Source organism: Dipteris shenzhenensis, chromosome 5 (genome assembly GCF_047967505.1).
Source record: "Dipteris shenzhenensis isolate YYH24624 ecotype China chromosome 5, Dip_SZ_1.0, whole genome shotgun sequence".
Lineage (NCBI taxonomy): Eukaryota > Viridiplantae > Streptophyta > Polypodiopsida > Gleicheniales > Dipteridaceae > Dipteris > Dipteris shenzhenensis.
Window position 1 is genome coordinate 7,524,360 of NC_141600.1, and position 26,637 is coordinate 7,550,996.

Consider the following 26,637-nt stretch of genomic DNA (forward strand, 5'->3'; position numbering starts at 1 on the left):
AATGATTGATTCACGTTGGGATTTTATGTATGAGACAGCTCTATGCTGAACTCTTGTAACAGATTCTCTCTTCAAGAAATAAAATACCTTCGGGGGGGTCCAGCCCGACATGTTGTTGTACTGAAAGGGGGGAAGCCTGTCCATCTGGATACTTGCCTGGCAAGCCATGTAGATATGCATGCATATCATGTGTCTGCCCCGCTCTATGCGAGTCGTCTGGATGACTCTAGGGCTAACCGCGGAAGTCTCCAATGGGGTAAGTCCCAGACTCTGTGGATGAAAGTCAGGTTAGAATTATTGCTATAATTTAGCAGTGACCAATGTAATGTAATAAGTAGGTTAGGGGCACTTTTCCCTCACTTAGAGGTTTTTTCCCCTAACCACAGTTAGTTCACTAACTATGGTTAGTGAAGTGATAAGGTTTTGTCACTTAGACAAAACCCATCACTCCATTCAGTTGTAACTCTCTCATCTAATTGCAACTACGCTTTCAGCTCTGACACTCTCCTGCTCTTGTTCTCACACTTTGCTCTCTCCCTATTTCTCACATTTGGTATCAGAGCAGGTTGACCCTGCTCCCTGCTCCTTGCCCGAAAGGTTTAGCCCGCTCCTTGTCCGAACAATCCGTACATTGTACGGATTGCTTCCGTACAACTTTCGTCAGGAGTGCATACATTTCTGCGCCTGCTCCGTACAGCTACTTTCGCAGCTTCTGTCCATACTGCACCAACGCCGTATTGCCGTACGTTGTATAACTGACAGCAGCGCCGTACATTGTACAAAGTCTTAGCTCCCGCATGTACTGTACCTTCTGCATCGCCGTTCAGTCGCCATACAACCTGCGTCGATTGATTACGTACCACTTCCGTACATTCAGCGTACAACTTGGCCGTACATTCCATACTGTTTTGCCGTACAGCCTGTAGCACACAGCTCGTCCGACAGTACGGCCATCCGCACCTCTGTCTTATAGTCACCGCATTCCTGCAGTTGGTCGTCTGGCAGACATTTCTTTACAGATAGCCATTGTTTGGCGTAGTTCTTGTAGAAAATTTGAGGCATTTTGTATTCGCGGGCAGACATTGCAAACACTTTGCAGGTGTAGTTTGCACTTTGCATTTTGTGGATTGGACAAGTATTGCAGGCAGATTGCAAATTTATCAAGGTTTTGGGGCTTTTGTAAAAATTTTGGCACACATTGCAAGCAAATTGCAAAGATTGGCCAAGAAATTGGGGCTTTTGCAGGAGATTAACTATTTGGGTGAAATTTGGCTCAATTTAAACTCCAAATTTGGGGCTTTTGTTCAGAAATTGCAGATTTGGGGCTTTTAGTAAATTTGCTCCTTTTTGGTTGCAATTTCAAGCCACAAATTGGGGCTTTTGTGTTGGGAGAGCAATTTGACAGGTTTCAGTTCACACTGCCTTTCTGTGAGTGCTTTGAAGCGCTTTTGGCAGGTTTTGGGAGAGATTGGATGCTCTGGCAGATTTTTGACAGAGACATTACAGAGATTTGAGTTGCATTTTTAGCCAGTGTTTGGCTGTGTTTTTAGTGACATAAAGAAAAAGTGAAACTTGGAAAGGTTGGATCACCAAAGCCTCTATGATTTCTGTCTTTCCTTAGAAGCAATAGGATCCTGGAGATGCTGTTGTAGATACAATAAAAGTCACGAGTTTCAAGGCAAGGCCAAAAAAGGTGAGACAATGATTCCCTTGCAGCCAGACATGTGCGACAAACAACAGGAGCAATATGTCTTCATGCCAAGAGTTGGCCAAATGGAAGAACTCCAAGCATCACTGTTGGAATTATTGCCATAATTCATGGCAGTGGCCAATGTATGACTAATAAGTGGGTTAGGGACACTTTTCCTTCCTTAGAGATTTTCCCCCCTAACCATAGTTAGGATCCCTAACTACAGTTAGTGGTTAGTGCTTTTGCTCTCTCTAGCTCTCTTGCTCTCTTGCACACACACACACACACACACATATTCACATTTGGTATCAGAGCAGCTAAGCTCCCGCCTGCTTCTTCAGCCCAAGCTCCTGGTTCAGCCATCGTACGGTTGCAGTATAGACGTACCGCCCACACGTGCGAAGCGCCGCATCAGTCTGCTCATTCGTACCCGCCTGTTGCCTATCCGTACATTGTACTGATTTTTGTACCAGTCTGCAGGCGTCGTACCATTTTGCAGCTCCATACATTGTACGATGTCTGTACAAGCATTTACACACTGCTCCGCCGTACAGTGAGAGCTGCCCGTACAGTTGCTGACACTTTGCCCGTACATCTGCGTCGAACATTCCGTACAACTCAGTTTGAACCTGCGCGAGCAATTAACCTGTCCGTATAGCTGCCAGGGCACACATTTGCACTCAAGGTGCATTTTCAGCTTGCAGTTTGGATTTTGGGTGTGTTCATATTTGCAAACATTTGCGGTTAGAATTGGGGCTTTTGCAGGCCAAGTGCAATTTTGGCAACATTTGGGGCTTTTAGTCAATTTGCCCTTTTTTGGTTGAAATTTCCCTCAAGAAATTGGGGCTTTTGTGATTGGGCTGGAATTTCACACTGTACGAGGTGTTTGGACACTTTGCAGGCATTTTGGGACTCGGATTGAGTCACATTGCAGACTTTGCAGTGTTTTTTTGTCAAATTTTGGGTATTTGCAGGTTATTTGGGTGCATTTTGAGCCTTTGATAGGCTGACATGAGGCTTACCCCTCAGCAAAATGGCAAAACTGAGCGGAAGAATAGAACTCTTATAAAGATCGATAGATGCATGCTCACAAGCAAAACGTTGCCTCACAGATTTTGGCTTGAGGGTCTCATGTGTGCCAACTATGTTTTGAATCGGTCTCCCACTAAGGCTTTGAAAACAAAGACTCCTTATGAAGTTTGGCATGGGAGAAAGCTTTCAATGGAACATTTTCGTGTCTTTGGATGTGTTGCATATGCCCATGTGCTTGTTGAGTTTCGACATAAGCTGTCAGACAAGGCACTTAAATGCATATTTGTTGGGTATAGTGCTGAGAGCAAAGGTTACCGTCTCTACAATCTTGCTTCACGCAAGATTTTTGTCAGTAGAGATGTAATCTTTTCAGAAAATTCAGCACATACACAAGTTGAATTTAATGTTTCAGCTTCTTCCACCTCGGATGATGTTTTTGAGGGATTGCTATCCATTGCATTGGGTTCTAGAGCTGATATCCCTGCTGAAAATCAGAATTTGCAGCAACCTCCTCATGTTCCCATGCCCCAATTCAGCCACCAGCTGATTTAGTTCCTCCACAGGCATTGGAAGATGCTGTCAGGCAAGAGATTACAGAAATACATGCATTCAAATCAGTTCCCAATTGGTTGCTCCAAACTCTTAGGGAGAGTAAGCTTGATGCTCCTTTGTTTGGCAAAACTCGTAGTGTAGCAAGAAGGGGGGGCTCTTTCTGTTGAATTAGCTTATGCAGGTACTCTTCTTGATGAGGAAGAGCCTGATACTTTTGAAGAAGCTAAGGACAATGTGCTTTGGATGAATGCCATGCAAGATGAGTTGCAGTCCATTGAGAAAAATCAGACGTGGAATCTTGTGGATTTGCCACCAGGCAAGAATGCCATAGGTACCAAATGGGTTTTCAAAGTAAAAAGAAAATCAGATGGGTCCATTGACAGGCACAAGGCACGGCTGGTTGCAAAAGGCTATGCTTAGAAGAAGGGCATTAATCACGAGGAGACATTTGCTCCTACTTCGAGGATGACAACTATCAGATCAGCTATTGCTATGGCTGCACATTTTGATTGGAATGTTCATCAATTGGATATTAAAACAGCTTTTCTTAATGGAGACTTGTTGGAAGAGGTTTGTCAAACAACCTCTTGGCTTTAAAATTTCAGGTCATGCACAGAAAGTTTGCAAGTTGAATAAAGCTTTGTATGGGTTGAAACAAGCCCCACGTGCATGGTACTTTAAGATTGATGCCTTTCTGACTAGCAAGGGGCTTCATAACTGTCAAACTGGAAGTACCCTCTACATCAAGAAGGATGGGGGGGATATTTTGGTCATCATTCTTTATGTAGATGACATGCTGCTCATAGGGTCACATGGAAAAATTGCAGATTTCAAAGCTGAATTGGAAGCTACATTTGACATATCAGATTTGGGCATGTTACATTTTTATTTGGGGATCCAGTTTATACAAGAGAGACGTGGCATTATTATGTCTCAATCCAAGTATGTTGGATCGGTTTAACATGCAAGATTGCAAGCCTACAGCCACTCTCATGGAGCGAGGGCTGAAACTTACCATGTATGATGCAGGTGAATCAGTAGATGCCACACTCTACAACTAGGCTGTTGGATGCCTCATTTACTTGTGCATTACAGACTTTCATGTTGCTCTTTGAGTGTAACAACATCCTTTGTGCATCCTTCACTCGTCACCTTCCTTTATTGGTGGTTCCTCCTTATTCATTGTTGCTAGCTTAGCACGTGGGGGTACTTTGTGAAGACCCCACATGGAGTCCATAGGGACCCTCTCTTTTCCATATGTCCACCAACCGATAGGGTCCATTCCATCCCAGCTTAAAATTGGTTTTGATAGACCCCAACTTAGCAGTATAGAGTAATACTAGCATACCCTTCTAGGCACAATATGTTGATCGTGCCAAGCTTTCCTTTTGCGCTGTACCACCATTTGTGACCAAGCAGCTCAGAGACGTATCTCATCTGGGTGGCTTAGCTGATCCAATCATCCCTTGATTGCTTTTGGCTCACCCAAATGATGCTTGATAGCTGTAAGCCCACAAAATAGAGTACAACTTGATGTCCCATTCACCTTTAGTAGATTGTATTGTCTTTGTGAGGATAAGCTTCAATGTTTTGTTAGTTGACTTGGTTCACCATTACCATGAGCATAATAAGTAGTCGAAACTGTGTGCATGATTTTGAATTCCTTTTTAAGTACTTGCATCACATCATTGAAAAAATGTGCACCTTGATCACTGATAAGTTGTTGGAGAGGACATCTATACCGGCATATAATATTTGCATAGATACATTTAGCTGTGCTCTGAGCCGAATTATCTCGGAGTGCCTTAGCTTCTGTCCACTTTGTAGCATAGTCAATTGCAGCGAGTATGTACTTGTCCCGATATCCAGTTTGTAGTATCTCAGGTGAGTAGGTATATGCACAGCCCAAAGACAGCACATTGGCAAGTTGTAAAACGCATCTTCCGTTACTTGGGCACAAAGTCTTATGACTTGATGTTTTCCAAGGGGTGACTTGCAGATGCATGCTTATAGTGACTCAGATTGGGCTGGAGATTATGACACAAGGCAGTCCACAAGTGGTAATTGTTTTTTTTTGGGACATGCTAGCATTTCTTGGCTAAGTAAGAAACAATCTCCTGTGGCTACTTCCTCACGTGAAGCTGAGTACAGGGCAGCTTTCACAGAAATAGTTGTGTGTTGCTACACCACTTATTTGCTGGGACATGCTAGCATTTCTTGGCTAAGTAAGAAACAATCTCCTGTGGCTGCTTCCTCACGTGAAGCTGAGTACAGGGCAGCTTTCACAGAAATAGTTGTGTGTTGCTACACCACTTATTTGCTGATTGTCACCTATCATTGGAGGGTCCTTCTCCAATTCTCACTGATAGTCAGAGTGCTATAGCAGTTGCAAAGAATCTCGTGTTTCATGCTTGCACGAAGCACATTGAGGTTCATTATCATTATGTCAGAGAGAAGTTGCATGCATGGGAGATCAGTATGATCTATGTGTTCACACATGACAATGTTGTAGACATCTTTACCAAAGCACATCCACGTGAGAAGTTTGAGGCATTCCGCAATGTCTTGAACTTATCTCTCCTTTTGGCGATTGATCTTTTCCTTGTACATCATCACATTGGCAGTGCAGGGGGGTCTTGGAATTATCACCATAATTCATGGCACTGACCAATGTATGACTAATAAGTGGGTTATTTTACTTCTGCATTTGCATCTCCTCTTCATAATCTTCTCTTGGTAGCACATGATCTCTTTTGAATTGGAACTTAAATCCAATCTTCAAGTTCTAGTTCCTCTTGATGCTGAATATTCCAAATGCACAAGTACCACTGCAGTGCCTCAAACCAGCCCCAACAACGTAAAGGGTGGTAGGATCCACTTAATTATAGCACACACAGTAAATTGACAAGCAAATATGCACCACACCACAAATCAGAAGGGAGCTAGAATGCTCCTACTCAGAAATAAAGACACCGATTGGCCCCAAACGTTGGCGCCCCTTGCGGTATTTATTTAACATTCATTTGAAGCCAAGTGGCTGATTACAAAGGTCTTTGGGAAGCTGCACCATAGATAGACCAACGCCCTCAGACTGCCCCCTTGTAATTTCCTGCTCAACTTCAAACGGTGACCGGCATCCAATCACTAGACAATCCTGTATCCTCAGCCAACCAAAGCATGCAACAAAGACCCCAATAGCATCCACTGTCTGAACCACTCTTGCAATCACACAACCAAGTGCCCAACTAGCCAAACACGGCTGAACAACTGCAAGACAAAGCCCTCAACAGCTGAACTCTGGTGCAATCAAACAACCAAACACTTCCCAGTGGGTTGCTTCAATCTATAGCCTCCCTGGCCACTGTCCAACAGCATAAATCCACCCTTCTTTGCGAGGAAAGAAACCCAAACGCAATAACTAGCCAACAACCAATCAGGGAACGGCAAAAGTAGGCAAAGACAAGCCTTTTTCTACCCGGATTCCACAAAAGAAAGGTCACCCTGGTTGGAAAACCCTAGATCCTGCGGAGATAAGCTGATTATGCCCTGGCACAGCCCCAAAAGTAGCTAGAACCGAACACCCATGCCTGGAAAGTTACCAAAATCAGTTGGCACAGCCCAGAAGCCTCCAGAATCAAATCGCAATCTTCTTGCACAGCTTGGACAGCTTGGAAATAGAATCGCAATTTCCTTGGGACAGCTTGGACAGCCTGGAAACTCCTGAAAACAGATCGCAATTTCTGTAGCAGCCCGGAAATGCCTGGAAACAGCACCAGAACAGAACGCAGTCACTTGGCATAGCCCGGAGGACTTGGAAACTGGATCGCAATTTGCAACAGGCTTTGGATTTTCTCTGGCAGGCCCTGGATGCACTGGTACATGCCTTGGTTGGTGACGATTTGCTTTGGCAGGCTCCGAAAGCTCCTGTTAATATGCGATTTTGCTCTAGCAGCACCTGGCAGGCTCTGGCAGCTCACAACTAATGATCTGGCTCCTTTTGGAATTGATTTGGCCAATTGAACCCAAAATAAGAGCTCTGGGCCCTTTTTGTAGTCCTCTGCTAAAAATAGCAATTTTAAATTGCACCACTCTTTTGGCGGCCCCTGTTGCACACTTTGGCTCTAGGAATTAATTGCCTAGTAAAAACTGGGTGCACATTCACTATTTCCAAGGTGCCACTAGGAATTTTAATTCCCCAAGTCCCGCCCCATGGCTGTATCCTCGTGCTCTAAAGGCTCAAGGCTGTCACGCGCAAATTACAGGAGTCGCAAATCAAAATTCCCATAATTTCACGTCCTCGTGAGAGACCCTCCTCTTGAAAGAAGGCAAACGTCCTCGATTGCCTGCAAACCAAAACAAAAAGAAATAGTAGCAATGGAAATAAGCAAAGCTGAAATATAAAAATAGCCAAATAACCAAATGTGAAAGACAGCCATTAATGCCATCAACAGATCAACCAAGTCTAAAATGGGAGCGACCCAACAAACCAACTAAACTTGGAAGGACAGCATACCAATACCGCCAATAGGTCAACCAACAATGAATATGTATCTATAGAGCCTAGGTAACAAATACATAATACATTGCACAAAAGATTCATCAAAACCAAGTGGCTACCTCACGGCGAAGATACTGTCAGCAACCAGTACCTCGGGTGAAACAAAATGCAACACCAAGTGTCCTCTAAGATACATGAGCGGGTCTGTACAACAAGAATGGAAGCGCTAACTCCCTCCTTGTGCATCAGGTAATGCTACAGACACTCGGCGCTCTGCTGAACCTGAATGAGTACCACGCAAAGTGGGCTCCAATTGGAAAGCCTCAAGATAAAGCTGTAATACCTGAGGAGTATCTGCCAACTCATCCTCCTTAATCCACTTTGCATGCAATGATGAATAATTACGAAATTTCACCAAATAGCGTCGTACAACTTACCTTTTACCTTCCTTTCCCTATGTGCTAGGATCTGCTTGGGTACAAGGATCTCATCCAAGTCTTCCACCTCTGGTTGGATCTCCGAAGGCAAATCCGTAGGCACATCACCTTGGAAATGCTTAAGGAGACTCACATGGAAAGCATTGTGAATCTTCGAATGATCAGGTAACTGTAAGCGAAATGCTACGTCATTAATTTGCTGAGTTACCTTGAAAGGCCCATAGTACCTCATACTTAACTTAGGGAATAGCCGAGTGGGTTGTGTACTTTTCAGCCTTGCTTTCTGAAAACGCAGCAAGACATAATCACCTTCCTTGATGACAACGTCATGCCTGTGCTTGTCTGCTGTCTTTTTCTGCTTCTCCTGTGACTTTTGCAATGCTTGCTTCACCTTCTGATAAGCTATGTCCAAGCTTTCCACATACTTATCAGCCTCAAAAATCTTATCTTTTGTTTGCAAGATGGGTGGAATCTTACGTCAGCCTTCCACTATCTCAAATGGAGCCTTACCTGTGGAAGAATGTACCGTATTATTGTAAGCATACTCCACCAAGGGTAAGAACTTCTCCCACTGTGACTGGTGCTTCGAAACATAACATTTCAGCAAATCTAGAGCTGTGGAGTGAGCCTCCTCTGATTGCCCATCGGTGTGTGGATGAAAAGTAGAAGAAAATAGGAGAGTAGTGCCCATATTCTAAAAAATTCCCCTCCAAAACAAGCTAGTCATGCGCGGGTCTCTAGCACTCACAATAGACTTTGGCATACCATGATACTTGAAGATATTCTGCATGAACAACTTCGTGAGATGATCTGCCCCAATCTTCTTCCGTACAGGAATGAAGTGCGCCTGCTTGCTGAAGCGATCAATGATCGTCCATATTCCATCATTACTTGTAGGTGTCCTTGGCAAATCAAAAATAAAATCCATGGCTATGCTCTCCCATGGTCCATCGGGTATGGGCAAAGGACGTAACAATCCAAGAGTCTTCCTGTGATCATACTTCGCCTTCTAACAGGTCAGGCATGTGCGAACATACTCATCAACATCGCGACGCAACATAGGCCAATAAAAGAAATGCTCCACCGCCTTAACTGTAGCATCAATACCTCGATGTCCTGCATACGGTGGATCATGACATTCTCTCATGTCCTTCTACCTTAGTTGCTTAGTTACACATGACCTGTCATGCAGTCATAGATTTCAGCAAATTGCTCATCTTCCACATAGTAATCCTTCATTACATCCAACTCATTGTGATAAGCAACTGTCACAGCTGAAACTTGTGGCTTCCTAGACAAAGCATCTGCAACCACATTCTTCTTGCCCTCAACATGTACAATCTGAAAATGAAACATTGACAAGAAGTTTGCCCACCTCATGTGCTTCTCGGAGAGCTTAGATTGCGTCAAGAAGTAGCGCAAAGACTGATGATCCGTCTGTACTGTAAAATCAGCTCCCAATAGATAATGCTTCCAAGTGGATAAAGCATGAAGTACATCTAACATCTCCTTCTCATAAATCTGTAAATGCAACTCAGCTGGCTGTAGAATGCGACTCTCATAAGCTACAGGATGCTCATCCTGTGTGAGAACAGCTCCAATACCATTTTTACTGCAAGCATCCGTGTGCACGTGAAAAGACTTACTCTTGTGCTTCAACTCCTCAAAAGAATCATTCTCCGCTTGTGTCCACTGGAAAGGTCTTTCCTTTTTGGAAAGCGCATGCATAGGGGCTGAAATTTCTGCAAAGTGACGGATAAAACGACAGTAGTAAGAACACAAACCCAAGAAACTACGAATCTGGTGCAAATTCTTTGGTTGGGGCCAACTCCGTATTGCTTCCATTTTAGCTGGATCCATACGAACCCGATCCTTGGAAACAATATGCCCCATAAAATGAATCTCAGCCATGAAAAACTCACTCTTCTTGGGGTTTATAAGCAACCTTTGCCTACTGCTTACCCCAAGCTCTGCATAACTCAGTTTCGTCACCCTGATCACATCAGGCATCAACCCAGCCATAGTCTTTTGTTTCTTCCCCTTCTGATCACCTTTGCTTGCCTCAGCCTTCTCCTCATTCCACTTTGGGCAATGCCGAGACACATGACCTGGTTCTTTGCATTTGAAACACTTCTTTTCCTCATAGAGAGTTCTTCGCTCCTCTAGACTCAAATACGCGGATGCCTTTTTATTGCTTTGTCGCCTTCTTGCAACAAACGTAGCCTTTTGACGATTGGCCTTTTGCTCTATTTTGGAAAATCGGAACCCAGTTTTCTTATCTGTGTCATGTTTCTTAGCTTCCTACTTCTGCCCACCTTTGAACCCTGAAGTCCTTCTTTGCATCAAAGCATAAGCCGTGCTAGCATTCTCGATAAGCTGAGACATATTAGAGACTTGAGTCTTCGTGCAGTAATCTCTCAACTCCTTAGGCAGTCTGCAACAATATTTATCAACCTGCTCAGTGAAAGGAACAAGCCGGTAGGAGCTAACGGGCAACAAAGCGGAGCTCATGCCAAGCGGTCATGATATCAACTTCAAAAGTCGTGGTAAGCCACGCGCCTGAAAACACTTGCTTGAAACCTACCCACATGTTTGGTGCAGTGTTTTGCATAAACATAGTGGTCCACCACTGAAGTGCGTTCCCCTTTAGAAAACTAGCAGCCCAGTGTACCTTGGATGACTCTGTGAAATTCCCTCCTGTGTAAGCTGCATTGAACTGTTGCAAAAAGGTCAAGGCCTTGAGTTTGTCCTGCACCCCACTGAATGTCTCAAATTTCACGGCTGCACCTTCCTCTTTAAAGTCCTTCAACTTTCCTTGAGGTGCCAAATTGTCATAAACAGGTGACCGGGTTTGCCAAAACTCCTTGTTGTCTGGAAACCATGGACTGAAAATTATTACCTTGAGTCGGTCCCAGAATCGTGTTAGACTGCTGCTGACCATAGGGGATTTGAGAGGGCTGATCTTGAAAAGTGATATGTGGTCGCTTGTTAGCTTCAACATCCCTATCCCCATCCTCAGGCTTCCTTTTCTTCGGCTGCACATATGAGTTTATCATCTTTTGGAAGCAAGGATCCTGTGTGAACTGTGTAAAAGCACTCATGAAACTCTGCATTTGTGCCTTAAATAACTCTACGTCCTCCTCATCCCTCCGATCATCTTGATGCTCTACAACATGCCGGGTCTCCTCTCTTGCTCCCTTGTCACCTCCAAGAGACTGAGACATCTGCTCTTTCTCCTCAATAAGGCTAACAAATCTCTGCCTGTGTGACATATTTACTGAATAGTATGCTGTCTTCTTCACCTAGTCTGCTGGACTTGCACCAAGCCAACCACAGGCTCCCCTCGTGAAGAAGAAGTTAGGTGGATCCCGGCAATGGCACCACTGAAACCAGTCCCAACAACGTAAAGGGTGGTAGGATCCACTTAATTACAGCATACACAGTAAATTGACAAGCAAATATGTACCACACCACAAATCACAGGGAAGCTAGAGCGCTCCTACTTAGAAACAAAGACACCGATTGGCTCCAAATGTTGGCACCCCTTGCGGTATTTATTTAAAATTCATTTGAAGCCAAGCTTCTGATTACAAAGGTCTTTGGCAAGCTGCACCACAGATAGACCAACGCCCTCAGACTTCTCGTCTGGCCCACCCTGTAATTTCCTGCTCAACTTCAAATGGTGAACGACATCCAATCACTAGACAATCCTGTATCCTCATCCAACCAAAGCATGCAACAAAGACCCCAATAGCATCCATTGTCTGAGCCACTCCTGCAATCGCACAACCCAAGTGCTCAACCAGCCAAACACGGCTGAACAACTGCAAGACAAAGCCCTCAATAGTTGAACTCTGGTGCAATCAAACAACCAAACACTTCCCAACGGGTTGCCTCAATCTATAGCTTCCCTGGCCACTGCCCAACATCATAAATCAACCCTTCTTCGAGAGGAAAGAAACCCAAACGTAATAACTAGCCAACAACCAATCAGGGAACGGCAAAAGCAGGCAAAGACAAGTCTTCTTCTACCCTGGCCACTGCCCAACAACATAAATCAACCCTTCTTCGAGAAAGCCAGCAACCAATCAAGGAACGGCAAAAGCAGGCAAAGACAAGCCTTCTTCTACCTAGAATCCACAGAAGAAAGGTTACCCTGGCTGAAAAACCCTAGATCTTGCGGAGATAAGCTGATTCTGCTCTGACACAGCTCCAAAAGTAGCTAGAAACGAACACCCATGCCTGGAAAGTTACCAAAATCAGCTGGCACAGCTCAGAAGTTTCCAGAATCAAATCGCAATCTTCCTGCACAGCTTGGAGAGCTCGAAAACGGAATCACAATTTCCCTAGGACAGCCTAGACAGCCTGGAAACTCCTGAAAATAGATCACAATTTCTGTAGCACCCGGGAAATACCCAGAAACAGTACCATAACAGGACACAGTCACCTGACATAGTCCAGAGGACTTGGAAACTAGATCGCAATTTGCAGCAAATACCACTGGTAGAAATCGCAATCTGCAACAGGCTTTGGATCTGGTGCGTTTTCCTGTGGCAGGCCCTGGATGCATTGGTACAGGCTTTGGTTGGTGACGATTTCCTCTGGCAAGCTCCGGAAGCTCTTGGTAATATGCGATTTTGCTCTAGCAGCTCACAATTGATGATCTAGCTCCTTCTGGAACCGATTTGGCCAACTGAACCCAAAATAAGAGCTCTGGGCCCTTTTTGTAGTCCTGTGCTAAAGATAGAAAATTTTTAATTACACCACTCTTTTGGCCCCTCTGTTGCACACTTTGGCCCTAGGAATTAATTGCCTAGTAATTGGGCGCACATATACTATTTCCAAGAGCCCACTAGGAATTTTAATTCCCCAAGTCCCGCCCCATGGCCGGATCCTCGCGCCCCAGAGGCTCAAGGCTGTCACGCGCAAATTACGGGAGTCGCAAATCAAAAGTCCCATAATTTCATGTTCTCGTGACAATGCCTCTTCAATATCTATTTATACTCAGAATTCTCTTCTAAATACCAAAGTGCGGAAATCTCTTTATAGTAACCTGCTCAATAAGATGAAACATATTCTCAACAAACTGGTCAGCATTAAAACGATTCTCTCACCCAAATTTTTCATTGAACTAGGTAGAGCTTGGCTATAGATGATTTTGCGATGGAGAGCTACTTAGTCTATAGAAACTATAGACCTTCAATCTCTTTTTCCAACTCTTCTATTTCAGCCCTATTCATCCTATTAGACGTTGTACACGATCATACTCAATATGTGTGTAACTCTCATCTACATTATCCTCTTTAGGAGGAGGTGATGGTGTTCTCTCCCTATCTCCTTTTGGTAGTGGAGGAAAAAGGACAAGTTCATTATTAAATATTCCTTTTCCTTTCATTTCTTTCCTTTTAGTAATACAAGAGAGAAAATGACTCGCTGTAATTTTGGAAAAGGGGTTTATTTTACAGCAAAAGTCAAATGTTGTAGAGTTGGTGGTACTTATCCGACTCCCGCTTTCCTTGTGTCGATAAACCACTTCAAATGACCTCTTCTGACCTCTTCTTGCTTCTCTTTTAGGCTTTTCTTTTCTTATCTCTGCTGTAAACTGGTGCGCTCCATTTGGGCTACTTATTTTGAGTGGATTGGAGCTTTAAATACCTTTATAGGGGGTGCTTGGTGGGTGGATCACCCCCTTAAAATCTTGTTCCAATCCGACTTTCCGTTGGGGAGAATGGGGGGGGGTGTCTTTTCCCCACGGTTTAAGGGTTTTAAGGATCTATTCGCACGGGGAGGGGGGGGGTTCACCCCTTTCCCTGTCCAAAGACCAAAAAAATCAAAGTTCCAAATTCAAGCCTGCCTTCAAACTTCCGGGGCCTGGCAGCCCTCTTTTCCCTGCATTCACCTGATTAAATTTCAGAGTCTGACGGCCCTGTTTTCTTGCATTTTTTTGCATCCATCAGCCTTTTGCCTTCCCGCGCGGGGCTTGTTTCGCATTGGGTTCTTCGGGGTTTCGTGCGGGGTTTCGCGCACGTTGACTTTGGTCCAGTTCTCAGCGCACATGTCTTTTAGCGGCACTCCCAGGTTACGCCTTCCGCGGCACTTTCCTCTGTGCGTCACCTTCTCGTTCGGCTCCCTTCGGCCTTGGTTGCTGTCCCGCATGCTTGCGCCCTCCCTCGTGCTCGCTTCTTCTTCTCTTTCCGTCTCGATAGTGGATCGTCGATGCTCTGATACCAAATGTGAAGAACTAGCCTTCTCGATAATGCAAATGTGTGCAATGCATGCAGAATTTGAATGCTTATTGGCCTCCAATGGGGAAGAGCGCCCTCGTGAGAGTACTTGTTTCTATTTTCGACCTACATGCAAGGTGTGTAGGCCTAGTTATAGTCAGTTAGGACTATTGGTACAGCTAGTTTATGTACCATGATCCATCTAGGTCAGTTAGGACACTTACTCCAGTTAGGGCAGTTAGCCCTAGGGTTTTGTTATGTTGGCTCTCCCTTGAGCCTCCACACTTAAGTTTTGCAGCAATCTATTACAACATCTCGTTTTTCTCCATTGTGCTTCCATTTTTGAGCTTCCATTGCTTCCAGAGTAGGTCGGGAATCCATTCCCTCAGCCATTGACAGCTTTCCCAAGCTGTTTGGCAGCCTTTGGAGCCCTCATTCTTGCTAGTCTTACTGGTTTTCACACTCCCACGAGTGTTTGAGACCTTTCCAAGCAATTTTGTTGCGAAAGATCTCATTTTGACGCGAGAAGATCGCGTTTTGGAGCAGCTACTACGAAGGAGATGCATTTTGGAGCAAATCTGAGCACTTTTCTGCAGCAAAAACCTAACTGTAGGGAATTCCGTACACACTGTACAGACCTGATAGAAATTCTGTACAGCTGTACGGACATGTCAAAAATTCCGTAAATCTGTACACCTGATAGAAATCCGTACAGCTGTCAGAAATCCGTACAACTATCAGAATTCTGTACGGAGCTGCGTCGGGGTGTGTGCCAGTTATATTGAAGGTTTCTCAGCATTTCGGAGCTGCCTCGAGCTGCTTGCCGGCGTTTGGAGCCATTTTGGAGCTGCTGAATTGATCCGGAGACTTCTCTTTGAGCCCCTCCCTCCTGATTTGGCATCCCTTTGCCTCGGGCTGCGAGCTTCTTTCCATTGGATCTTTTTCTCTCCATTTCTACGTGCTCTCTTCCTCGTGGGAGCACTTCTTTTGCTGTAATTCTCATTTCCAGCCCTCATTTGCTCGTTTTCAGAGCCTGTCACTGCTATACATCATTGGTTCAGCCCTTGTTGCATTGGCTTTTTTCAATTTTTGCTTCATTTGCACTTTGGAAAGGCCTCGTGTTGCCTTGGAAGGCCTCGTGTTGCCTTTGGGAAGGCCTCGTGTTGCCTTTGGGGATTTTTCTTGCAACAGTACACCTTGGGACAGCATAGTCTTTTGTAGACATAAGCTTTGAAGCTTGGGCAGATTTTTGGCACTTGATTCTGAGAGGTTGCCTTTCTCTCATTTGCTTTGCGAGTTGGTGCATTTGCCTTGTATTTCAGCACCATGTCTAGTGGCAAAGATGATTTGTTTGGGCTAATTGGGGTCGATGACAAGCTTGATGGCACCAATTACCCCATGTGGTCATACATGATGGGACATGTTTTGGTTGCCAAGAATCTATGGCATATTGTTTCAGGTGTCTGAGGCTAGGCCTACGCGCATTGTTACTAGTGCTACACCTGCAGCCTCTGCTTCTTTAGGTGATGGGTCTTCAGGTGATGGTTCTACTGCTACAGCCAAGACTCTTGCACCTCCTGCTCCAGGTGCTTTGCCTCCTACACAGGAGCAAATTCAGTGGGATGGTCGTGATGCCAAAGCAAGCACATGCCTTGATTGCTCTTTCAGTGAAACGGGTTATTATCCCTCATATTCAGTCTTGCAAGATAGCTAAGCAAGCATGGGATCAGCTTGCATCTTTGTATCAGGTGCGGAATGAGGCAGGGGTTGCCTATCTCCGCAGGCAGTTGAAAGATTTAAAGCTTGATGAGGGTGGTAACATGGATGCCTATCTCACTAATGTGAAGGATTTGAAAGAGCAGTTGGCCAACATTGATGAGATTATGCTTGATTCTCAGCTGGTTTCTAATACCCTTGATGGGTTGCTTGATTCATATCAAGGCTTTGCTACTACATTGAGGTTGGTTGCAGGGGGTGATGCCAATCATTTCTCATTTGACCAACTTGTTGCTCTTCTTCTTCAGGAGGAGCAAAGTCGTGTGAATCGCAATGCTACTATGGCTAGTGATCAAGCATTTGCTGCCCATCACAAACAAAAAGGTAAAGGTAAGGTTTCAGCTGGAAAGCTTTCTCATTCCCATGCTGATCATTCACATGGTGCCTCTTCTTCAGGGGATAACAAAAAGAAGAAGAGATGTAATTATTGTAGGAAACCTAGGCATGATATTTCTGGTCTTGCAGTATCAGAATGTAATTATTGCAGGAAGCGCATAGCATCTGAAAAGAAAAAGAAAGAATCTGGTCTTGCAGTATCTGGCTCTTCTAGTGCAAAAGATCGACATGAGTCCGCTAATTTCGCACAACACCATTGGCTTTCTTGGTTACATGTCAATATAATCCTGATGTTCATGATGCTTGTATGGCAGTTTCAGATGTTCGTGATGCCTGGTATTTTGATAGTGGTGCTAGCAAGCACATCACTTCCTGCAGGAAGTTATTCAGCTCATTGGAGCTTACATCTAAGAGGGGTAGTGTCACATGTGCCAATAATGCATCATATACCGTGAAAGGTATTGGGCAAGTTGTTCTTACTTCTATCTTTGGTGGTATTGTCACTCTAGAGAATGTGCTTTATGTTCCAGGCATTCGTAAGAACCTCATTTCTATTTCAGCCATTGCTACATGTGGCTTTCAGGTTATTTTTGATGGTGTGAGGTGTGCAGTGTATGATGTTACACATGCTTTTACCTTGGTTTTGATTGGCACATTGTCTAGCGGTCTTTACAGACTTGATGCTTATGACAGATGTTCAGATGATGATGCTGCACTTGCTGATGCACATGCCTTTGCTATTGATTCTACCATGGCAGATACTCATTTGTGGCATGAGAGGTTTGGACACCTCAATTTTGGAGCCCTGGTGAAGTTATATAAGGAAGATATGGTTGTGGATCTTCCCAAATTGCATATGCCTTCCAAACTTGTTTGTGAACCATGCTTACTTGGTAAGATGCACCGCGCTGCGTTTCCCAAGGATGGGAGAGTTGGTGCTTCACGTAAGCTTTATCTGGTTCATAGTTATGTTTGTGGACCCATGAGGGTTGCAGCTCTTGGGGGGTTCTACTATTTTGTTACTTTTATTGATGATTTCACGGGGTACACTTGGATTTTCGCATTGAAATCCAAGTCTGATGTTTCTTTATGCTTCAAGCACTTTATTGCCTTGTCTGAGAATGAGAGTGGGCTGCACATTGCTCACATTAATACAGATAGGGGGGGTGAATACACGTTGAAGGAGTTTGCTGTTTTTTTGGCTTCTCGTAGCATTAATCATCGATGCACGGTGCCTTATACTCCTTAATCCCATGGCTGAGCGGAAGAATAGATCAGTGATGGAAATGGCCAGATGCATGTTGAAAGGCAAACATTTGGCTAATAAGTTGTGGTTGGATGCGGTCATGTGTGCAAATTACATCTTGAATAGATGTCCTACAAAGGCATTGCAGACTATCACACCTTATGAGGCTTGGATGGGTCGTAAGCCTCGCCTTTCCCACATGAGGACTTTTAGATGCTTAGCTTATGCTCATGTGCCTTCACAGAGACGTACTAAGTTGGATGATAAAGCTGTAATGCAGTTTAAGAGCAGGGGCTATAAGCTATATCAGCCCCGCACGGGCAAGTGTTTTGTCAGTCGGGATGTTGTGTTTGATGAATCTTCCACTATGCCTTTGCTGGACTGTCAAAAACAGCCCGTTGTTGATGCCCCAGACATATTTGACAGCTTGATGCCTTTGTTTTGCATCCGATGCTCGGGATGATGTTCCATCTAAGGTTGTCCCTCCTCCATCTATTGGTCATTCGCAATCACATGTGCATGCAGAAATTCAGCCTGATATGCCTATCATTGATCAATATCATTTGCATCGGGCTCTTGACCAGGAAAGAACAGAAATTCAGGAGCCTAAGAAGGTACCCCATTGGCTCCTTGACACATTTAAAGACAGCAAACAAGACACTCCTCTGCTAGCTTGTACGAGAGCAGCTGTCTGGAAAGAGCATGCTAGTTTTGTTGCTTATGCTTTGGTTGCTACAGCATGCAATGAGCATGCTAGTTTTTTTGCTTATGCTTTGGTTGCTACAGCATGCAATGAAGAGCCATTATGTCATCAAGATGCCTTTCAGAATGATTGTTGGATGAAGGCCATGCAAGCTGAATTGGATTCTATCCATTAGAATGACACTTGGGAGTTGTGTTATTTGCCTTATGGCAAGAATGCCATTGGAACTAAGTGGGTTTACAAGATCAAACGGAAAGCTGATGGTTCAGTGGACCGTTACAAAGCCCGTCTTGTTTCTAAGAGCTATGCTTAGTAGCATGGCATTGACTTTGAGGAGACCTTTGCTCCCACTTCCAGGATCACTACCATTCGCATTGTTATTGTCTTTGCTGCCCACTTTCATTGGCAGATACATCAACTTGATATTAAGACAGCTTTCCTTCATGGGCATTTGCAGGAAGAGGTTTATGTTTTCCAACCTCCTGGCTTTGAGGTTGAAGGTTCTGAAAGCAAGGTATGCCGCTTGAAAACATGGATTGAAGCAGGCACCTTGGGCTTGGTATTCGAGAATTCATTCTCATTTGCTCACCCTTGGCTTTCAGAACAGCCCTACAGAGGCTACCCTTTACATCCACAAGCGTGGGACAGATTTGCTGATTTTAGTCCTTTATGTGGATGACATATTTGTAACTGGGACACATGCTCAGCAAATTGCAGATTTTAAAATTGATTTACATTAGACATTTGCTATGTCTGATCTTGGTCCTCTGCACTACTATCTGGGCAATGAGGCAGGCATCTTGATGTTGCAATCCAAGTACATTGGACAGCTTTTGCAGCGTTTTCAGTTTGAAGATTGCAAGCCAGTGTCCACACCATTAGAGACTGGTTTGCACTTCTCTTCTGAGGATGGCAGCGGTACATGTGATGTCACTCTCTATCAGCAGGTAGTTGGTTTTTTGATTTACCTATGCCATATGAGACCTGATCTACAGTATGCTGTCTCACAGTTGAGTAGATATATGCACAACCCACCATCTATGCACCATTGGCATGCCGTGAAGCGTGTTTTCAGATATCTTAAAGGCACTCAGCATTTAGGCCTTCTTTATGGGGCTGATACTTCACTTGTCATGCATGGATTCACTGATAGTGATTGGGCTAGTTGTTCTGACACTCGTGTGTCACATAGTGGCAACTGTTTTATGCTTGGTACTTCATGTGTTTGTTGGTTCAACAAGAAGCAGAGTACAATTGCTACTTTTAGCTGTGAAGCTGAGTACAGAGTGGCTTTTACAGCTATGGTGGAGTGTGTTTGGCTTTGGAAGCTACTTGTAGATCTTTGTGCATGTCAGACTGCTCCTACCGTCATCTTCACTGATAGTCAGAGTGCTTTGGCTGTCGACAGAATGCAGTTTTCCATGCTCGCACAAAGCACATTGAGGTTCACTATCACTATGTCAGAGAGCGATTATCAGTAGGTGATATTGAGTTGTCTTATGTTCCCACTGAAGACAACTTGGCAGATCTTTTTACGAAGGCTTTACCTCGACCTAAGTTTGAGGCTTTTCGGCAAGCTTTAAACTTACTCCCTTTTGTAACTTGATCTGTTGTACTCTGTACAGTCATAGGTTGCTATATCCTACGGGACAAACATGTGCAACCATGACACTAGATATTTAGGTATCCTGAGCCATATCTAGGATACTTCAGCCCATACCATGGAGGAGGGTTTGTAGGCTATCTCATGGGCTATCCATAGATGCCACTTATACCTTGGTATGAGCCTTGTAGGCCTAGTTATAGTCAGTCAGGACTATTGGTACAGCTAGTTTATGTACCATCTAGGTCAGTTCTTAGTCCAGTTAGGGCAGTTAGCCCTAGGGTTTTGTTATGTTGGCTCTCCCTTGAGCCTCCACACTTCAGTTTTACAGCAATCTATTACAACATCTCGTTTTTCTTCATTTTTGAGCTTCCATTGCTTCCAACACCCAACAAGGTGGGAGAGATGTCGCATGAATGCAAGGTGAATAGAGAATGCTATGTGAGAGTCACAATGAAAGGGTGATACCCTTTCATTAATGTCCCTTGAGATCACTCAAGTTCCATCTTCCCATTTACACCTACCCTTAGCCTATGACCCATGCATCTACCATTCAATGCACCTTAATGCACCCTTCCCTTCCTATTGCCCCTAGGACCTAGACACGTGTGTGCATATTTTATTAATAAAATGAGTATCACATGTCCAATTTCGATGGCGTCTGAAGCGGTGGCGCCAGCTCGACTAGTCCTATCTACTGAGATGATCCACCGCCATAACAAATCGGTCGGTGTCTAGCATAAATACAAATACATGTTTCACCATTGGCGTATAATATATAATGTCTAGTAATCATGGATTAGTGATTTCTCTTGTCATGACATGATGCACATCACCCACAAAGTGAATCTCTTTGGAGGAAATAAAATAAGAGCATCTGGGTTCCTGCAAGGCCAATGGACAAGCAAACACCTTTCACCAATGCACGCAAGCGCACGCGCGCGCACACACACACACACACACGTGAAACGAAGCCTTTTTACTTCCACTCCTCCTTTCCTCCTAGCATAGATGTAGAAGGACTATAGCTCTCAATCTCTTTCTCTCACTCACACTCACGCTCACACACACACTCACACTTTACTTTCTGAGCAGCTTGTCTTGCTGCCTTTGATGCTGTCTTTGACACTTTGTCTTTCCAGCTTGTCTAGCGAGTTGGGAGGATAATAAAGACATTGGTGCCTTAGAGACAGTAGTGTGCATATATGCCCTTTTGCTTTTTTACTTTCTTAACGAATTTTATGGAACTATTTGGGTTAGTAATGTTATATAAAAGTTCCATGCATGTTTTGCTCACTATATATCTGAGCTCAAATTTTCTGTTTGAAAAATGCAGCCAAGATGGAACAATGCTCTACTTGAAATGTTCCGTGTTGACTATGTTGGCACAGCTCCTTATGTCTCGTGCACACCTGCCCTTCATCATCATATGCTTGGTCCTAGTGACCGTTTCTTGGTGCTCTCTTCTGATGGTTTGTACCAGTATCTCACCAATGAGGAAGTAGTTTCTCATGTAGAGTGGTTCATGGAGAAATATCCTGATGGTGATCCTGCTCAGCATCTCATTGAAGAGCTTCTTTTTCGAGCTGCAAAGAAAGCTGGTATGTCTACAGTACAGTTAGTGGTCGTGGCTTTGCAGTGCGTCCTAGTGGAAGTAGTATGGTTGAATGCCAAATGGCCTTAATTCCAACAGACATTGGAGACTTTAAAGTACTTTATGGAACATATTTCGAGTTACAATTCACTGCTCTGCTTCAGTGTCATGTGTCTGTAATCTATGCATTATACTTTTAGATGTGCATTGAAGGAGCAAAATTTTGGTTGCATGAAAGGATTTTTATCTTGTATACGGGTTGGTACTTCCTAGAGAAGATGCTCAAGTGTTTGGACCAATCTGATTTTCTCATGTTTTCGTACTTCCTAGCTTGAGTGTTTGGACTAATCTGAATTTCTTATGTTTAGAGAAAAAGACGAGGCAGTGGGTATTGGAATATGAGGGTCACCTCCCCACGTGTGAGCACCCATATGAGGACATGGGGGAGGATGACTCAATGTACTAGACGGAGAGAGATTTGCTGCCACATGGGCAGCACATAGATCTACTGCTAGATCAACAGTATGAAGGTACCTGGGCTTGTACAACAAGAGGTATTGAAGATGTTAATGCAGAAGTATGGCTGACTGCAGAGCCTTCTGTAGTAGTACAGCAGACGGAAGTCTGCAGATAGCAGCAGCAGGCACCTAGAACAGCAGGACAGGCCTGCAAAGGATCAGAACTGGTCGTAGTACAGGTGCTGGAGCAGCAGACCTGCATACAAGAAAGGGCCAGAGGCTGTGCATGTACAGAGGCCTTAAATAGGCCAGGAAGCAGGTCCGCTGACCTGGAACCCTAGAGACTGGGTCGGCTGGCAGACTGACAGGTCGGCCAGTCTGTCGGTACTGGTCAGCCAATATAGGGGGGCCATAGTGGTGCCCTATATAAAGGCCCATTGTGGGCACACTCCGCAGTTCATTCTCATTAGCAAGCAGTTCAATCTGCCCAATCTCTGGATGTTCCAGGGAGCCCACACAGAGGCATATCTGCACTGTCGTAGAAGAGCCACAGTGTAGTACACAGGAAGGTGAGCAGGGCCCAAGTCTATGACATTTAAAGCAGACCTAGGTGCAGACCCACAGGTGTAGGAGAGCAGCAGGACTGCATGAGAGGGAGCTTTTGTCTGCAGCACACATCAGAGCATACTTTTGTAGGAGTGCTCACCCTAGAGCAGCTAGTGAAGTCCGTTAGGGGCACACGGTAATCTATGAGGTGTTTACAGCAGAAACTGAGCCTGTTCTTGGTTGCTTACCTCAGCACATGTTTGCGGAAGGTGTTGTCACAGTTTTGGCTATACTTTTTACTTGGACATGACCTCATTTTATGGGATTTGTTTGGTTGCATGTTTGTGTGTATTGTGTCCATATCTAAAGTGTTCTCTATAAGCACATGGAGTGTGTAGGCATTAAAGTTGTTGTTGTGAGGTCTCAGGACCTTTCTTCATTCAGCTGTGTTAGGGCTGGCTGTAGCAAGCAATCCTTTTCTCTAATAGTAGGCAGCGACCTTATCTTTGATCATGAGGGAGCAAGGAAGCAACGTAGAGAGAGAAAGCTGAAGTGTCTTAATCACAATTGAAGAGAAGTAGAATATATGAGTAGAGAATTGCAGTAGGTTATGGCTTCAAACTGAAAGTGACTACTCTGGAGTGCTTCGTTTTAAAGAGCTTGTGGCGGTTTCCAGAGCTAGATATATTGGTAGACTATAGAAGGGTCTATCCAACAAAATTGAAGCGTGTGCATAAATTTCACCTTGATACAAGAAATCTTCTATAGATTTCTAGAAATGGATGGTTTACCAATGTGTCAAAAATTATCTGCCTTGCTGAAGTGTCTGCTGCAGGTACCGCCACATGCAGTATCTGCCACGTGTACTGCCACATTAAGTATCTCCCTTAGAACAATTTTGTTCTCCCTATATGCCCCAATGGAGGCATTGCTTGAACTTTGCTCGGTTAGTAGTTTGGTTGGCAAATGGCACTCCTCATCTGACTGTTGGAGAATCTGGGCATGTAACCATGGTAGGACTCGATACCTTGGTAGACTTCCCACACAAGGGAAGAACAGAGGACTGACGGACGAGTCTTGAACTGAATGGGAATACTGATGTTGATCCAATGTTGATGTGAGACAGTGAACATCAATCAGTACATACAGTACAATATATCCAAACGTATATTGTACCAAAATATGGATCAACTCATACAAAGCTGGCATACAAAAGTGCCATAGGTCTCAGCAATCCTGCTGCTCAAGGCACCTCAGTGTGATGCTCAGATCTACTGCCAAAATTGTCACTCACTACTCAGCTGTGTGCTCCCAAAGTGGAGTGTTAGAGGCCTCAGTAAATGCCATACCAACCAACTTCCTCTGCAGCCCCCCTGTGGGACCTTTATATAGGGGAGGAGCTGGTCTGCCCCAGAGCTCACAGATTAAACAGTCAAAATCATGGCTGGTTTGGTGTGCGCACCGTATCGTAAGGTACCATTTGAAGCACTCTGGAGCACTTTGAATCGTTAGGTGTGCTTGAATTTTTTGAATTTGTTTGTTTCCCCTGAAACTCACCCGGACGACAACCTTCGTTGTGTTGCATAGGCCTTAGTATGCATTCTGCTCTTGGGTCTGCTAGAGCTTGAGTCTTGGCTCTCTCACAACTCTGTTGGCTCCTTGCATCTCGCAGCCCTCTCTCAATCCCTTGCCCTCTCAGCTCTCACGCAGCCCTCTCTCATCTCTGCTCATCCCTGGCTTCTTCTCAGCCCTCTCTCATCCCCTTTTCCCCTCTGTCAGCTCTGTCTCAGCCCTGGGACCTCCTTCATTCTCAGCCCTCCTCGCATCCCTCTCTCAGTCACCTCTCACCCTCTTTACCTCTCAGCCCTCCTCCATTTTCAGAGTTGGCCCTCCTTGTTGGCCCTTTATAACATGCCCTTTGCCTCTGTCCTCTTTCAAGACTCAGCTCCCTTTCAGTATCAGGAGTCTCATCCCCCTCTCATCTCCTTTCTCATCCCCCTCATCCTTTCTACATGTCAGGTGAATCGTTCCCTGCCCCTTTCCCCTGTTTTTCCAACTTCAAAAGATATATATGTTTAGGTTCTTGCACCCTAGAAATAAAATTCTCTCGTAGCTCGCATCGAACACGCTTCAAATGTTACACCCCAAACACTTGTACAACCATGCTAAAGGTAGCTGACCTGACAGACTTAGGCTGACTGGATTCTGGGGGCCTAGAAGTTCCCCTAACCCCCATTTTCTTGGGCCCTTGGCTGGCCTCCAATTTGCCCCAGCCTTGTCATTGTTACTTTATCCTTGGCGCATATGGGCAGATCTTCTTCGTCAGATTCGGAAGCCATGTCTGCAAGTTTGCCAGCCTCTCCATGGGCATGATCAGTCTTTTTTGGAAGAGGACAGACTGGGGGCTGTGGCAGAGGCCTAGAGCTGGTCGGCAGAACAGGAAGAAGGGCGGCAGCAGCAGGAATATGTCTGCAGTAGACGGTTGGAGCAGAGACAGTTAAAGCATAGGCTATACTGCAAGTACATTGCCTGACATCAGCCTATTCACAGACTGGGTGGGCCTAGTCTGTGCTGGTTGGCTGGAATCTTGATCCGGTCAGCCAGATCTGGAAGGCCTTGTGCCCTGTTTAAGGGTCCCATTGTTGGGATTCTTGGCATCCATCCAATGCCTCAATATTGGCTTCATTCAGAGCAGCAGGGCACATTGTCTCACCATCGTTGCATTGCAAAGCAGCAAGGAGGTCTGTTGGAGCAACTCCCTTCTGTGTGAGAACAAAGAGTCAAACAAACACTAGAGTATGGGTGTGAAACTACATGAACCTGGCTCTCAGACACACAAAACAATGCGTGTCTTCAGAAGCCCTCAATACGAGGTGCTTTTGCATAACAAAAAGTACAGAAAGCGCCTCTAGAAGAAAATGCTTGCAGGTGAGGTAAGTATGGTCTCATAGCCTCTCAAAATAAACAAAACACCTTCAATTAGGCTAATAACCTTATATGGTGTTTTTTGCAGGCAACACAGCCTGTAGAGACCTGTAACAGAATTTTATCAAAATTTTTCGACATAAAAATGGGATTTCATTGATCGTATTATTTTTGTCAGCTCTTCTCCCTCTTTCTCGGATCATTTATCTCAAAAACACTTTATCTACCTTTAAGAGTCCCTTCCAATTTGCAAGGTTGCTTTGTTTGCGTTTCTCTCATGTCTTTTGCATGTATTATTTTTGTTAGAATAACAAAAGGAGATTGTTTGCTGCAGCTAGCACTCCCACAGTAGAATAATACACCCAAGAATCACACAATGCATAGATCAAACCAAAATTCATTTTGTTGTGCACACAAATGTATAGTGGGGTAGATACCTTGATCAATGCACAGTTGTGTAGAACAGCAATACATGTAATGTAGATTGCTCCAAAGGTGGAAAAGGTGATACAAAATGCTCTTCGTGTACCACCATTTGGAAGTCAATGTACTGCTTAGATGTGGACCCCTGGCGACAATAAAGTTGTCTTCTTCATCTTGCTGGCACCTTCAAAACTCATGTTAGCTTGTGCACTATAAGAAAAGTACAAATTGCCAATTGCATTATGTGGGCCTTGTTTTACACATTGAACCCTCATCATCGAGAGCTACCCTTGTGTAATCATCTCATAGCTTGTTATTCTATCACATTAAGAGAAGGGCTTACGTGTTATGTGTAAGCTCCTTGAGGTAACACGACCTTGAAAGGGTCAGTTGGCATTTTTCCTTTAGAGGGGCAACAATTGTATATAATTTGTATTGTGCTTTATGTATAAGGCCAAAGGGATTTAATGTCAAGGTGGTTGGTGAGGGTGATTTGCATGCCTAGGTGGGTCTAAACGTCTAAGGTCTAGGTGTTCCAATTATGAATTGTGCTTAGGAGCACAAACACTATAAATGGAATCCCAAGAAGGGGTG

General features: G+C 44.5%; 1 protein-coding gene across 2 annotated transcripts in view; it reads left to right on the plus strand.

Annotated features, from left to right (window-relative positions):
* The window catches only part of LOC147901566 (putative protein phosphatase 2C 4), a 78,239-nt gene that overhangs the window by 39,472 nt on the left and 12,130 nt on the right, over nt 1-26,637 (plus strand). Inside the window, exon 3 of one of the 2 annotated variants that reach the window (XM_087374330.1) lies at nt 21,434-21,698. The exons of the other annotated variant lie outside the window; for it this stretch is intronic. Within the exon in view, the coding sequence (XP_087230456.1) occupies nt 21,434-21,698 (265 nt within the window). The remainder of the gene's footprint in view (nt 1-21,433; nt 21,699-26,637) is intronic. 2 annotated transcript variants of the gene reach the window in all.